The sequence below is a fragment of the Lepus europaeus genome, chromosome 7 (genome assembly GCF_033115175.1).
Source record: "Lepus europaeus isolate LE1 chromosome 7, mLepTim1.pri, whole genome shotgun sequence".
NCBI lineage: Eukaryota > Metazoa > Chordata > Mammalia > Lagomorpha > Leporidae > Lepus > Lepus europaeus.
The window spans coordinates 32,124,021-32,140,299 of NC_084833.1; the positions used below are offsets into that span (position 1 = coordinate 32,124,021).

Here is a 16,279-nt window from a genome sequence, read left to right on the forward strand (position 1 = left end):
ATTTAAAGGTTGTGGCAACTGAACACCAATTCTCCCTGGAGCAACATACCCAAAATGACATTGATAGTAGACTTTAATCAGCTGGATTAAAAAATGAAGGGGCTGGTGCTGTGGCATATTGGGCTAAGCCGCTACCTGCTATGCCATTATACTGTATGGGCTCTTGTTCAAGTCTGGATGCTCCACTTCCAAACCAGTTCTCTGCTAATACGCCTGAGAAAGTAGTGGAAGATGGCCCAAGTACTATGTTCCCTGCACCTATGTGGGAGACCAGGAAGAAGCTGCTGAATTTTGCCTGATGCAGCCCCACTGCGACCATTTTAGGGAGTGAACCAGCAGAAGGAAGGTCTCTCTCTTTCTCTCTCTCTAACTCTACGCTACAAATAAAAAAATAAAACTTTAAATAAACTATGGAGAACAGAGCAATTTAGGTAGAAAAAAGTCTGTTCAAAGACAACTGTGAAAGTAGGTCATATGTTGAAGAAACAATGAGAAACTCAGTTGCCACAGAAGGAAAGTGGAAATAGTACGAGAAAGTAAAACAATGAAAAGGGAAAATTTTTTCCTATGATCTTTTCCCCCATGAAGCACAAAAGTGCTTTGAAGCACACGTAACACTCAGCTTTCTTTTTCTATAAAGATAAAACTGGTGACGATATGGAAGATGGACTCCGCAGGCTGGAGACAAAGATTCTAATGAGAAGTCTGTTGTAACAGACCAAGCAGTAGCTTCTTGCAGATGAGGAAACAAGGAACACGAAGACAGACAGATCTTCAAAGACCTAATAGTAAGAACTGTGGTAATGATGATCGTAACTAAAAGGAGTTAATAATTGTCTGGAAGAAACTAGATTAAGATTCATGTTTTAGAAGAGAGACTTTTTAAAAGGCTTGTTCTGGGCACACAAGAGGCAATATAATAATAATTGGCAAGCATTCTGAATTTGGACATCCATAGGTCTTGGATCTAAGACTGACTTTCCATTAGGGCAATTTCCCTAAAGAATGAAAATTCTTTAGAAATGTATTTTCGGACACTTATGCTAGATTATTCGGGATACCAGTTGTTTTGTATCACTTTAGTACTTAAACGTAGTCTCAAGTCCAGAAAGAAGTTGAGAAGTACATTGCAAAACAAAGTTTAACTCAAAAAACTTCACCGACTTATAGCAACAAGTACAGCAGAGAAGCCCTAGATCAGAAATGGCTGGGTTCAGATTCCAGTTCTGCCATTTGCTAGGTGTAAGGAGTAACAACACAATTCATTTCGTCTCAGCTCCATTAATTGTATAATTGGAATTAATGATGCATATCTCATAATATTGCTACCAGTTCCTCTGGTAGGTGGTAGCTATATAATTGCTATAAATTTTCCTTGGCGTGTTCCTTAAAATAGTAACTTTTATAGTTACATGTTAATTATTTATACAAGGCAATGCTTATTAAAACATTTCCTCTGTTAACCAACCAACACATACCCAAATATTTAGGTAGTTAGAGCCGGCATAAAATCTAAAAATTTTATCTTGATTATATTAATGTAAATGTTGCACATAATATAACCATATTTAATAGTAAAATGTTAATAGGCGAGTAAAATTGGCATCCCAAGAAATATGACAGGTTTACAATTGGGCCCAGAATATAATGCCTCATATCCCTAGCTACTTCAAAATCTCAGACCAGAGGTATCTGGATAACATACTGTGTAAATTGCGCTGTCCACAGCAAAAAGTCAAGAAAAGCCAGAATCATTGAGCCTGAAATCCAGAACTTTCCTATAGACAAGACATAACTACACATTTTATACTGAAAATGCATTTGCAGATCTGTTTTAGGCTATAAAACTTAAAAATAGAAAACTCATAGTTGTGAATCTAAATGTTAACACTTTACCTGTTTTCTTCTTTTTATCAGAAGTAGCATCCAAAGCAGTTAAGGGAGTAGAGATACTTTTATAAATATCATTATTGCATACTCCAGGATCCTCTTCATCAGACGAAAATGAAGATAAGTGTTCCATGTTTTTAAGTTCGTTGTCAGCTTTTTCTGATGGACTGTTAGCTCCAGTTTCAGACACTAAAGGCAAGGGTGTTGTAGATGATGAGCTCTTTGGAAGTGGTGGTGGGCAAAATGTACGACCAATCTGGGTCCCTGGTCGTTTGGTCCTGTTAGGCATGCGGACAGCCAGAGTGGAAAACTGCTGTTTAGGTCCAGATTTCAGAAAATCTAAGAAAGAAGCAATAAATCCTGTTTTGACTTCTGGCTGTTTTTCTTCTACCTCTTTGATCTTCTGTCTCATTTTCTCTTGATGCTGATAACCATCATGGCAGCTTTCTGAGGAGGGAGATGTGTATGGTAAATATATATCTGTTCCTCTCGGATTCTGGCGTTTGCTATGGGAAGGTCTTTTCAGCTGTTTCTGATTACTGCTCTCTTCCTCTTTATTTTGTCCTTTTCCTTTAGCCTTTTTCTTTTGAAGATTAAAATGTGTTAAGTCTTGGTTTTCTTCCTCAGTCTTGACACTGATTACATCCCCAGGCTGGGCCATGGACAACAGTGCAAGTGCACTCCGAGGTGGGTTCACTGACACACCACTATCATCACCGCCTAAGGTGAACTCACTCTCCGATGCAGCACTCTCTCCACTTAAACTTCTACTGCTAGAAGCAAACTCTTGGTTTCTGTTACTGTTTAACGTGCTATCAACAGGAACTTCACTGTCTTCTTCAGATTCATGATTGGTAGCAGACTGTTTCTTGAATGGGCCAGAACTCTGCTCCTGGACTTCGTGACTTGCTCCAGCTACTGCTGAATTTGGTTTGGTTGGCATATTTTGACCAGGTGTTTCAATGCGCTGTTGTTCAAGAGTTACTTTTGACTGAAGGGTAGGTACTGGTGAAAGGTTTACAGTAACCTGATTTCCATTTAAGGAAATATCATTTATATTCTGTGGCTTTCCTACTGTAGTTGTGATGGAGTTAAAGTCTGAAGTCACATGCCTGACATCTAATGACTGCTGAAAATGAGATTTAGACTCACCACCTTCAACAGCCTGCATAGTTTCATTTGAAGCTGATTTAGAAAAATCGGAAGGTGTAACCCCACAAGCTGCTGCGGTAGCTGCTAGGATATCATCTACATTTGATAAGATATTTCTTTCATCACTGAGAAGCATTGCCTCAGGGAAACACATTGATCCAAGAGAAACAAACTGATTCTTTGACTCATGTTGATTTGTTTCACTAAAATGGCCCTTTGTTGTTAGATGTTGTTGTAATGGTTTTGAAGATTCAGACATGTCTATTTTCATAATTTCAGAATTTTGAGGATGGAGTTGCTGCTGAGAATGATCGCCATTGCTTGGAATAATATGACCATCCATCTGAAGAAAAGGATGCACTATTTGTTGGGGGCTCTGAACACGCTGGACTTGTAAAGATGCCTTTACTTGTCCTAAACCTGCTTGAAGGATTGACTGCTGAAGAATCTGTAAATCACAGGCAGAATCTAAAAGGACCTGTGTGTTAGGAAGCGGTGCCTGATGGCCGTGCCCTAAAGCATGATTTGGAATTTGAATCTGAGATGAGGCATTAACTATTTGATCATGCTGCTCCTGGACCTTGGCTTCATGTACCTTCCGTATAAGCGAGTGCTGCTGGTTTACATCTTTAGTATTTAACCTTATTGGTGGAGTTTGTATTAAATTAGTTGCCTTCTTAAGATCAAGGGTTGCAGCATTATTGATTTGGCTAACTTGCTGGTTAAGTTGAGTCACTGAACCAACCATGCTTTCTTCTTTTTCTGACCCTTGCAGAGCAATTCCAACAACCTGATCTTCAAGACAGGAATTACTTCTGATTACACTCTGAGAATATCTGTCATCTGCCTTTGACACCTTGTAAGTTGTTTCTTGAGCATTAACTTTCCCCTCAGATACTCTTTGGGTTGATGACTCAAGAGGTGCCTGCGACTGCAACACCTGTAACTCTTGCATTGGAAAATCATCTTCTTGCTTTGAGGATGTGTACACATTTGAGTCAAGTTTTCTTTCAGCATAAGCCTTTGGGTCAGGGGAAGGTATATTATTATTCTGTAATGCCTGACAATGAGTAGAGGATGCAAAGGATGGTGACTGGACAGCAGGCAAAAATTTTTGGGACTGGGGAGATGATGATTCTTGAGTCTGAGCATTCTGGGAATGCATAGAAATGTAATTCTGGGTTGGGCTGGTATCTGGCAAATTTTGAGGCTGAGAAGCAGAGGAGTAAGAAAGAGAAGGGGCTGTTAATGTCAGAGACTGCCCTGAGGCATAGCTTTCTGAAGGGCTAACAACTGACAAAACCTGTGATTGAGATGAATAACTAACCTGTGCCTGGCTTACTGGAGATAAACCCTGAGAAGGACCAGATGAATAACTTGGAGACTGGCTGACTAAAGACAGATCTCTTGTTTGAGCAGGGTAATTCTCATTTGTAACTGAAGATAATACCTCTTGCTGATTAGATGAATAATTGAGTGTCTGATTTTCAGCAGTTACAGTCTGAGATGACCCAGAAAAAGTCAATGTTTTATATAAGGATGGCAATTTCTCAACCTTGCTGGACCTATAAACCTGTGAATGAACAATAGATGGCACGTTATGTGGCTGTACTAAGCCATAATTTTGGGACTGACTAACTGATAAGAGGCTCGGTAGCTGCGCTGTGGAATAAATTTGTGCTTGGCCCGATATGACAGAACTCTGGTTATGTAAAGGTTTGGAATAGCTTAGTGTCTGTAACGGAGGAATTACATTTTGAGGTTTTGGGGTCTTGGCTGACGTCAGTGGTTGTTTTGTGGGACAGCTGTTAACTTTTGTAGTAGAAGGATACCCTGATGATGGAACTGCAGATGAGTAAGACTGAGCCAGTTCTGTTGAGACCTGGGAGGCCTTCTGCTGTGGTCCTCCATTGCTCCCCTGAGGAGAATTTCCACCCGGGCTGCAGGATAAAGATGACTGCCTGGTTGTTTCCTGAAAATTAACTACACTTGCATTTGATAGATAGTTATGTAAGGAATGTTGTGAACCAGTCAGTTGTGCCTGAAGAGACTGGGTTCCTGAAGGCCGCTGATGGTGTTTAATAACACTACATTCTCGAAGAAGAGCTCTTTCAATGGAAGCAGTAGAACTAGTAAAGAGCGCTGAACTGTAGGCTTGAGGAGTTTGCTGGGCTCCTCCAAGTGCTGAAGGCAACAAACTAAACTGAGGTTGTAAAAGATGGGGTGCAGACTCTTGAGCTGAGCGGTATGTTGAAGACTGAGGTGGTATGCTATTACTTAATGCAGAACTACCCAGGCGCTCAAATGCCAATGCAGTTGGAACAGTCCCCTGGGAAGTCTTGATTTGTAGCAAAGGGTCATGAGGATTTAAAATCCCATTTGATGTAGTGTTAAAAGTTGAATCCTGAAGCACCAAAGGTGAGGTGGTAGCGAAGTTTCTATTGCTGAAGGTGGCAGGATGCTGATAAGCAGACAGGGCAGATGGTGGAAGTGCTCCAGTGCTTGGCAAGGGTCCAGTAACAAACAGCTCAGTTGCAGCTGAGGAATGCATGCCTGTGAAGAGAAGGCACAAAGATCTTTATGCAATCACAGCACAAGTACTTAAATATATGTTTTCATAGGAATGACTTACATTGGCGCTACTTGCATCAAAATGTCTGTAAGACTGAAAGGCTAGGCAAATTAGTTCTGCATGTAACTTTTCCAAATTAATGCTCCAAAACTGCTAGCCTTAAGGCAAAAACAAACTGGCAAAAATATCAGCAATTCATATATATAATTGTGATATAAAATAACACTGAAACAACAACACTAAATTGCCTATACCTAACAAGATAAATCTAAAATTAACAATGAAGACTCGAAGTTTATCAAAATATATTTGTATATATATATCAAAATATAAAAATCTCTAGCATTTCAAGTTCTGACTTCCTATGAACAACTTCCCAATAATAATAGAGCATGTATAAACATGAAATATTGATCAGAAGTTAACAAGGTACTGTTAAGAAGAGATTGTTAATGTGTCCGGGCAGTGTTCCAGCCATATATCATGAAAGTGAAAATGTGTACACCCTTGTGATCCAAAAGCTCCATCTCCAAAAATTTATTCTACGGAAATAAATAAATACAGATACTTGTATAGATGGTCATTACAGTTATTGTTTATAAGTAGAAACAACCAAAATGTCTATCAAAAGTAATCAACTAAGTATGATATATTCTAGAAATACAGTTGCCATAAACAAATTAGATGGATATATGGTTAACATTAAAAAAAAAAAATCCAAGAAAAATAAATGCCAGATTGTTAACTCCTCTCTTAAAAAGTGGAACTGTAGGGCCGGCGCTGCAGCTCACTAGGCTAATCCACCTGCAGCGCCAGCACCCCAGGTTCTAGTCCTGGTTGGGGCGCCGGATTCTGTCCCAGTTGCTCCTCTTCCAGTCCAGCTCTCTGCTGTGGCCCGGGAAGGCAGTGGAGGATAGCCCAGGTCCCTGGGCCCTGCACCTGCATGGGAGACCAGGAGGAAGCACCTGGCTCCTGGCTTCGGATTGGCGCAGTGCGCCGGCTGCCACTTTGGGGAGTGAACCAATGGAAAAAGGAAGACCTTTTTCTCTGTCTCTCTCTCACTGTCTAACTCTGCCTGTCAAAAAAAAACAATATATATATATATATATATATATTTAAACTGCCAATATAAACTTTAAAAGAGGGTTTACCTTTAATAATTATCTACCCTTCAATGTGAACTTCTTTATATCAGGGTACTAAAACTGAATGTCTACCAGTAACAAATTCTTGAATTTTGTCTACCTTAAAATTGTGGAAAACTCCAGGTTTTAAAGTTTAGTGGCGGGGCCAGCGCTGTAGCACAGCAGGTTAAAGCCCTGGCCTGAAGCGCCAGCATCCCATATGGGCGCCAGTTCTAGTCCCAGCTGCTGCTCTTCCAATCCAGCTCTCTGCTGTGGCCTGGGAAAGCAGAAGAAGATGGCCCAAGTCCTTGGGCTCCTGCACCCATGTGGGAGACCCGGAAGAAGCTCTTGGCTCCTGGCTTCAATTCGGCACAGCTCTGGCCATTGTGGCCATCTGGGGAGTGAGCCAGTGGAATGGAAGACCTCTCTCTCTCTCTCTCTCTGTCTCTACCTCTCTCTCTAACTCTTTCAAATAAATAGAATAAATCTTTTTTTTTATTACAAACATATTTTAATGCATTTTATTGTTGCTTTTAAAACAACACAAACAATAACACTTGAGGAACAACTTGGAAAAATACAAACTGAAAAGGAAAGCATTTTATTGTTTTAGCTGTGAGAGTGGCTAAAGTGCATAATGAGACAACAGAAAGGGTTAAGTTGGAAAAAATAATTTTTTGCCTTTTTCTCTTTATTTTCTTAGAATTATTTCATTCTATTTATGAAGATTGTTATATCTTAATGTTAGCCATCGCAAAGCACACCGGACACCGGAGTAAGGGAAAGGGTTTATTGGGGAACACCCTACAGACCAGAGTGAAGGGGCGGCGAAGGGAAAAGAGAAGAGAATAAATCTTAAAAAAAAAAAAAAAAAAAAAAAAAGTTTAGTGGAAAATCAATAATTAACATCATTCTCAGGCACACTACCATAATGCAAGGCCATAAAAAGTACGTTTTTGAACAGCATTTTTATAACAATTAAAAATTCTGAAAACAGAAACTCACCTGTCTGCCAGGATGGAGCCCTGAACTGTGGTAAAATAGTTCCTGAAGAAGCAGCCTGAGCAGTTCGGGATTCAACAGTAGAGAGAAAATTCATCACTGAAGACTCTTTAGTGTTAGTGCTGGCACTGTTCACACTAGTATCAAATATTCCAGAAAGACCTACATTGGATGATAAAATATCCTAAAGTAAAAGCATATACTTATATAAAATTATATACCTGATACTACTTTTTTAATGTCTGAAAACATAGGCCAAAAAATTCTATAACCCTATACTGTTTTATTTTGAAATAGCACACAAATACTAATTTGGCCAACCATATTTATAATTTAAAATTGCTAAAGATGCATGAAACAAAGATTTCTCAATTTATTGATTATGTTTTCTATCAGTAAAAACCCCTTTTTTAACAATTCCCATGGCACGATTACATCCTACACATAGCATTTATAACTAACATGAAATTTTGACTGAATATACCCAGATTCATTGTATATTTCTCAAGAGAAATGTTACCAGTTGGTTGAGGTGTGGGAACATATCCAGGAAGCTGATGAGAGGCTGCAAATGTCTGTCTTTGAAGGAGATCTGTTTCAGAGTGTGAGGGATGTCCTTCTTCATAGCTTAAACTGGAGGACATTAAAAGTCAGTGATCAAAAATACGTAGTCAAAACCACAAGATCAAGAAATTTCTAGGAGAGCGACTAACAAAAGTAGAAGTTTTTAACTGAATACCTACAGATGAGTAGATCAAACACAGTCTGAAATAATGTCACAAGAGGGAAAATACATTGATGCTATGCTAAGAAGAAAAATGATGTATTTTCCTTAATTCATATTGACCTCAAATAGAATTATCTTACTGAGATACCATGCAGCAATGGAAAGAGCAATATCCTAGAAAATATGAGAGCTGGATTCACTGTCCAAGCTCTATTCTAGTTTATATATGACTTATTAACTTACATTTATTTGAAAAGCAGAGAAATATCATCTATCCACTGGTTCACCTGCCAAATTTCTGTAAGAGCTAGGGCCGGGCTAACCTAAAGAAGGGGGCTGGAAACTCAATCCAAGTCTCCCATGTGGAAAGCAGAGACCCAACTACTTGAACCACCACCTGCTGCAACTCAGCATGAACATTAGCAGGAAGCTGAAATTGGAAGCAGAACCGAGGTTTGAACCCAGGCACTCCAGTACAGGGGGTAGGTGTTCCAAGTAGCATGTTTACCACTGAGCCAAACACCCACACCAACAATGTGATTTAATTAAGTAACTCGGGTCAGTGTTAGCCTACTAGTGAAGATATCAGTGTCCCACTCTGGAGTACCTATGTCAATTCCTGGCTCCAGTTCTTGACTCTAGCTTCCTGCCAGTGCAGACCTTGGGATGTAGTGATGATGGCTAAAGTAATTGGGTTTCTGCCACCTGCATGGGAGACCTGAATTGCATTCCTGGCTATTGCCCCTGCCTCTGGCCCAGCCCTACCTATTACACAGAACCAGCAGATGGGAACTGTTTCTCTGCCTCTCAAATAAACTGAACAAAGATTTATTTTAAAATGACCCAATCACTGTCAAACCAACTTCCGCATCTGCGTGAAAAAAAAAAAAAAAAAGACAAAATAACCTCGAAAGCCTCTTTAAATTCTAACATTCTGTGGAATAACAAGTAATGCAAATAAATTAATAGTCAATATTATTTCACAATAACATGCTTAGAAAATTAAGCCTTAAACTGAGAGTAATTAAGAACAACTCATAGATTCAACTCTAACATTGTTACAATTTTTCTCTACACACTGAAACATTTATCGTTTTTGTTTTTGCTAACCCATCTAAACATAACTTGTAGACATCATGACACTGTATCTCTAAAAACTTAAGCTATATTTCCCAGGAATAAGGAGATTTCCCCAAATAACCATACATTCTCTTATTTAACAATATATCATTAGGCTTGGTGAAATTTAGCGTTAATTAAATAACAGTGTAATTACAGAGAAAACATTCCAACCGTTGCCAAAATGTCTGGGAGTTTTAAGCTCTAACTAGAATAGAATCAAAATTCAAGAATTTCATTTGGCTGTTCTCATTAACTTAAGAACTGTGCTTGGGGTAGGCGTCTGGCCCAACAGTTCAGTCCCTGCTTAGATCTCTGCATCTGATACTATGGTGCCTGGTTTGAGTTCTGCTACTCTGCTTCCAATCCAGTTTCCTGCTAATGTGTACCCTGAGAGTCAAGCAGATAATGCCTCAAGTGCTTAAGTCCCTCTCACCCAGCCACACTGGACATCTGGATTGGGTTCCTCCTGACTTCAACCTGCTCAGCTCCAGCTGCTGCAGCCATTCAGGGGAGTGAACCAGCAGACAGAAGATCCCTCTGTGTTGGTCTCTCTGCCTTCCAAATAAAATTAAAATAAATATTTATTTTAATCCCATTTTACTTTTGTCTTGATTTTATGACACTGAATTTTTTTAAAAAATTCTTTTTTGACAGGAAGAGACACAGGCACACAGAGAGAATTCCCATTTGCTGGTTCACTCCTGAAATGCCCAAAACAGGTGGGTCTGGGTCAGGGTCAGGGGCAGGGGCAGGGGCCAGAGTTAGGACCAGATCTGCAACCAGAATCCAGGAATACAATCTAGGTCTCTCATGTGAGTGGCTTTAACACAATTATTTCAGCCATCACCAGTGCCTCCCAATTTCAGGAGCCAGAGCAAGGAATAAAACCTCGGTACTACTATGTAGGATATGGGCATCTTAACAGCTAGGCTAAATCACTGCTCTTAATTTCTTTTTTTAAAGAGTCGAGGTTAGCTAAATTGTAGGATGTCCCAAACCTAATGAGAAATGCCTAAGTGATGTTGTGTACTTATTACACCAAAGGGGGACATAATGTTAGTCTGCCTCATTATCAGTGATGCCAAGCTTGAAATAGTTATGGTAGTGTTCCAGAACTGTATAGTTATTTTCCCTATTTTGATATTAAGCATGTAGTTGTGTTTACACAGTTTGAATATCTTGTTCCTTTTTTAAAAAATTATTTATTTGAAAGTCAGAGTTACACAGAGAGAGGAGAGGGAAAAAGAGAGAGAGAGAGAGAGAGAGAGAGAGAGAGAGATCGATCTTCCATTTGCTGGTTTATTCCCCAATTGGCTGCAACTGCCGGAGCTGTGCCAATCTGAAGCCAGCAGCCAGGAGCTTCCTCCAGGTCTCCCATGCAGGTGCAGGGGCCCAAGGACTTGGGCCATCTTCTCTGCTTTCCCAGGCTATAGCAGAGAGCCCAATCAGAAGAGCAGCAGCCAGGACTCTAACTGGTGCCCATATGGGATGCCGGTATTGCAGGAAGCGGCTTTACTCACTACACCACGGCACTGGCCCCTCTTGTTCCTAATAGTTAGTGGTTTTAGGTATCACTCACCATGATCTCTAGTTAATTCAAGTATTACAATGGAGATTAGAAATGACAGCTTTCTGATTAGCTCATCATTTCAGTATTTATTAGTTAGCATTCTTCAGTAAAATAAAAATGAGCTTATTTTTCCATCTTTCCAGTCTCATGTCTATAATATATTTATGTGTCTTAGTATATTTTCCAAAAGGTATATGTATATTTTAAGAATTTATCATTATATATGCTTTTTTTAAGGATTCATTTTATTTATTTGAAAAGCAAAGTTACAGAGAGAGAAGATCTTCCAACTGCTGGTTTACTCCCCAAATGGCCATATTGGCCAGCACTGGGTCAGGCTGAAACCAGGAGCCCAACAGCTTAATCTGGCTTTCCCACATGGGTGCAGGGGCCCAAGCACTTGGGCCGTCCTCTATTGCTTTCCCGGGCACACTGGCAGGGAGCTGGATTGGAAGTGGAGCAGTTGGGACTAGTACTGGCACCCATATGGGATGCTGGAGTTGCAGGCAGCAGCTTAAGCTGCTATGCCATGGTGCCAGTCCCTCATTATACACTCCTGATGTTCAGTTTATACCTTGGGTCTTGTATCTTTTATGACATGTCCTGGTTGGTACGTATATCCTTACCTTCTAGCACAAGGTATTCAGGCTCACTTGCTATTTAACCTGTCCCAGACATGAAATCAGCCATTAGCATAAGGAGCCCTTCTGGTGGACAATGGAATTTAGAACCAAGTTTGGTTGATAGGTACGTTCAATGCCTGCAGTGTCATTGCTTCTAGACCCTTTTGGTAGACAAGGCTAAGATACTCCTGTCTTTTTAAAAATTGAGTTCCTGGGGCTGGTGCTGTGGCGTATGGGTAGAGTCACCATTTGTGGCACCACCATCCCATATGAGCACCAGATCAAGTCCCAGCTGCTCTACTTCTGCTCCAGTTCCTTACTTATGTGCTTGGGCCCCTGAGCCCAAATGAAAGACACAGAAGAAGCTCCTGATTTTGGACTGACTCAGCTCCAACCACTGTGGCCATTTGGGGAGTGAACCAGTGGGTGGAAATCTCTGTCTCTCCCCAGCCCACCCCCATGACTCTGCCTCTGAAATAAATCAATCATCTTTTTTTAAAAAAAGAGTTCATGCTGACGACTCCAATACAAATCTAATATACACTTTCTCATCTTTGAAGCTCATTTCTCATATATACCTCAACTGGCCAAAAGTCAGAACCTAATCCATAAGTACATCAATACACATTCATTATCTCTATCCAAAATTTCTGTAACATCCTACAGTATTTTTTCTTGCTGCTTGATGCTCTACAATCAAACCTCATCAAAGTTAGTTGGAATATTGATTCGGGGCAAGCATTTGATATATTGGTTCAATTGCTGTTTAGGATGCCCATAATCCCATCTCAGAATGCCTGAGTTCATGTTCCTGCTCTACTTCACATGCTAACTTCCAGTTAATGAGCATCCTGGGACCCTGCAGATATGTCTCACATATAGGGTCCCTGCCAACCACATGGGAGACCTGGAATGAATTCTCAGCTCCTAGCTTTGGCTTGGCCGAGCTTTGACTGTTGTATTTGAGGAGTGAACCAGCAGATGGGAGATCTCTCTCTTTGCCTTTGTGGGAAAAGAAAAACCCACATGGATTCAAAAGTAAGTATCCTTTGAATGCTACATTATTAATTAGTTACAGAAGATGGATTTTGTTTTTCTTTGAAGGATTCCATTTCAGGATGCATTTTATTTTAAAGATTGATTTAGTTATTTATGCATTTGAAAGGCAGAGAGAGATGTTACATTCCTGGTTCATTCCTAAATGGCTACAACGGCAGGGCCCTGGCCAAAGCATCCAGGTCTCCCACATGGGTGGGCAGGGGCCCAAGTACTTACACAATCTTTACACAAGTATTTTACACAATCCAGCTCCCTTGCTAATGAGCCTGGGAAAGTGGCTGAGGATGGCTCAAGTGCTTGGGCCCCTGTGCCCATGTGGGAGACCTGGAAGAAGCTCCTGGCTCCTGTCTTCAACCTAGCTCCACTCCGGCCATCGCAGCCATCTGATTCAGCAGATGGCTCTGAAATGCTCCAAAATCTGAAACATTTTAAAAACTATTTAATTGTATTTATTTGAAGGGCAGAGAGACAGAGACAGAGAGAGCTCTTATATCAGCTGGTTCACTCCCCAAATGTCTGCAACAACCAGCCAGGCCAAAGCCAGGAATCAGAATTCAATCCGATTTCCCAAGTACTTGAGGTACCACCTATTGCCTCCTCCCAGGGTGTGCATCAGCAGGAAGCTAGAACCAGGGGTAAAGGTAGGATTGAAACCCAGGCATTCTGATAGGGTATATGGGATCCTTACTGGTGGCTTACCCACTTTGCTAAACGCCCACCCTTGAAATTGTCTGGGTGTTCAAAAAGTTTCAGATTTTTTAGCATTTCTGATTTTGGATTAAATATGCTCAACCTATATTAACATAGTTTTAGATCTATGATAGAGTAGGAGTTAACTTTTTGTACATGGTATAAGAGTTTAAATATATTTTTGAAAAATCTGGACGTGCAATGGTTTCAGCATTATATATTGTAAAGATTATTCTTGGCATTTCTGTCAAAGACCAACAAAATATACTTGGGGTTCTTTTCCTTGACTATTATTCTGATCACCATGTTGGTTCATATAACTCACTTAATAATTATAGCTCTATAACTTTTGAATTAAGTAATGTATGTCTTCCAATACTGATGATCCTGTACTATTATACTAAGTGAAGAAAGTCAAACACAAAAGATCTTGTATAATATAATTCCATTTATATGAAATGATGTGAACAAGCAAATTCAAGGAGACAGAATTAGATTATTGTGATTGTCAAAGACTATACAAAGGGGAGAATAAGAGAAACTCTTTTTTTAAAAAAAAAAGATTTATTTTACTTATTTGAAAGACAGAATTACACAGAGAGGTAGAGACACAGAGAGAGGTCTTTCATCTGCTAGTTCACTCTCCAGATGGCCACAACAGCCAGAGCTGCACCAATCTGAAGCCAGGAGCTTCTTCCAGGTCTCCCACACGGGTGCAGGGGCCCAAGGACTTGGGCCATCTTCTACTGCTTTCCCAAGCCACAGCAGAGAGCTGAATTGGAAGTAGAGCAACCGGGACTCAAACCAGCACCCATATGGGATGCCGGCACTGCAGGCGGCAGCTTTACCCGCTGCGCCACAGCGCCAGCCCACAAATCATTCTTTCTTTTAAAAATTAGTCATCCAACCCTAGTGATCATTGGTAATTTTCCATGAGCTGTGTTACAGATTACACTCGCCATCACATATGTATTCAATTCCATATGGTTGGCCCATTTCCATATATATTAACATAATGATGTTTCCCAAAATCTGTATATAACATCTTTATGGTTTTAAAATAAATTTCAAAAGGTATTAATTCTTATAATCATACTGGTTTATAAGGTTGTTTATTTTTTATTTTAAAATTTTAAAAAAGATTTATTTATTTATTTGGAAAGTCAGAATTACAGAGAGAGAGGGAGAGACATCTTCCATCCCCTGGTTCACTACCCAGATGGCTTGAAAAGCCAGTGCTGGACCAGGATGATGCCAGGAACCAGCAGCTTCATATGAGTCTCCCATGTGCATGGCATGTGTCCAAACACTTGAGCCATCTTCCCTGTTTTTCCCAGGTCATTAGTAGGGAGCTGGATTGGAAGTGTAGCAGCAGTAACACAAAAAAAAGCCCATATGGAATGCCTGCACTGCAGGTGCTAGCATTACCCACTATATCTCAATGCCGGCCCCACGGTTGTTTTACTTTTTAAATAAAATCCAGATTTCATTTTAATCCCAAAAAGGAAAAAGATGGCCTTCGAATCTCCTTTGATTACATGTACATTTATGTAAGACAGGACCTACTATAAGTCAGCACAATCTTTCCAAACTCGTAAGATGGTAGGTAGAGAGAGGACTTTCATCATGTGTATACTCTAAACATTACCTATAAGTTATGGCCTAGAGAGGAGGGATGAGTAAAGGAATTTACCTCAATCTTAATATCCCCAACCTAGCATACAACTATGAATTCAATCTTGAAAATAAGGAGAGTCAGAATTCCACAGGGGAAAGGATCATCTTCCTTTAGTTTCTGCCACTTAAATTCCACACAAAAAGAAAAACAGTTATTTTCTCAAAATAAAAACAAACCAAAAAGTTAATTATTCAGGTACTACTCTCCACATTCTTTTCCTAACACTAAACCTAAATCTAATTTGCTTTAACAAAGAAAATTAAGTTATAAGGCAAATGAGACAAAAAAAAACTCATCTAAAATGACCGTGAAGATGGCATAGGATCCTAACAGAAAATGCTTCTGAACATATTCCTGAGAATATGGTATCTTATGGCTTACATCCAGATATTATTAATAATCGATAAGTCTACTCCTTGGATAGCCTACTTTTATATCTATAATGCTGAAGAAATAAAACATTCCAAGTTTAAAAATCAATTAGCAAAAGTCCATGAAATATGTTAAATATTTTAAATCCTATTTCAACAAGCCAGCACTTGCACCTAAGTATTAAATTGGTTAAGCACTGAATGAATTCTTTTTACCTTTAGTCATTCCTCTTTGTGTTAAAGCAGAATAAAAACAGAATTCTCTTTAAGGTTTTAAAATAGTTTTAGTCACATATACATATGACATCATACTATAATATAATATACAGAAAGATGTCAACTTTTCAGAGGTGAATATAAGAATCCTGAGTTGTAAATTAGGAGCCTCAAATTCCAGTCTTGATTCTGCAAATAGATGCTATAAGACTTTGAGCAAAGCAAGTACTCTTGCAGACCACTAGTTTTCCTATTTGTAAAGTCTAATGTTTTTTATAGTTCTAATATTCTGAATTAAGATAAATATCTCTACTTCATCTATTACACAGTATTCTTTAGTATAAAACGTTTATATAAATAAACACTAAAGCCCACTAACTCTAGCATATGTCTCTCCTACTTATAAATGCCACATGTTTTATAAATCTTTATTTTGGCTAATCACAGAGAATAAAAAAACCAAAAACTTGGAGCAGGCATTTG

General features: G+C 39.4%; 1 protein-coding gene across 2 annotated transcripts in view; it reads right to left on the reverse strand.

Annotated features, from left to right (window-relative positions):
- QSER1 (glutamine and serine rich 1) overlaps positions 1-16,279 on the reverse strand; it is an 83,753-nt gene that overhangs the window by 40,782 nt on the left and 26,692 nt on the right. For both annotated transcript variants that reach the window (XM_062196346.1, XM_062196347.1), the window contains exons 2-4: positions 8,261-8,373; positions 7,744-7,902; positions 1,897-5,595 (exon numbers count right to left, since the gene is read on the reverse strand). In XM_062196346.1, coding sequence (XP_062052330.1) covers positions 1,897-5,595; positions 7,744-7,902; positions 8,261-8,373 — 3,971 coding nt within the window. The remainder of the gene's footprint in view (positions 1-1,896; positions 5,596-7,743; positions 7,903-8,260; positions 8,374-16,279) is intronic.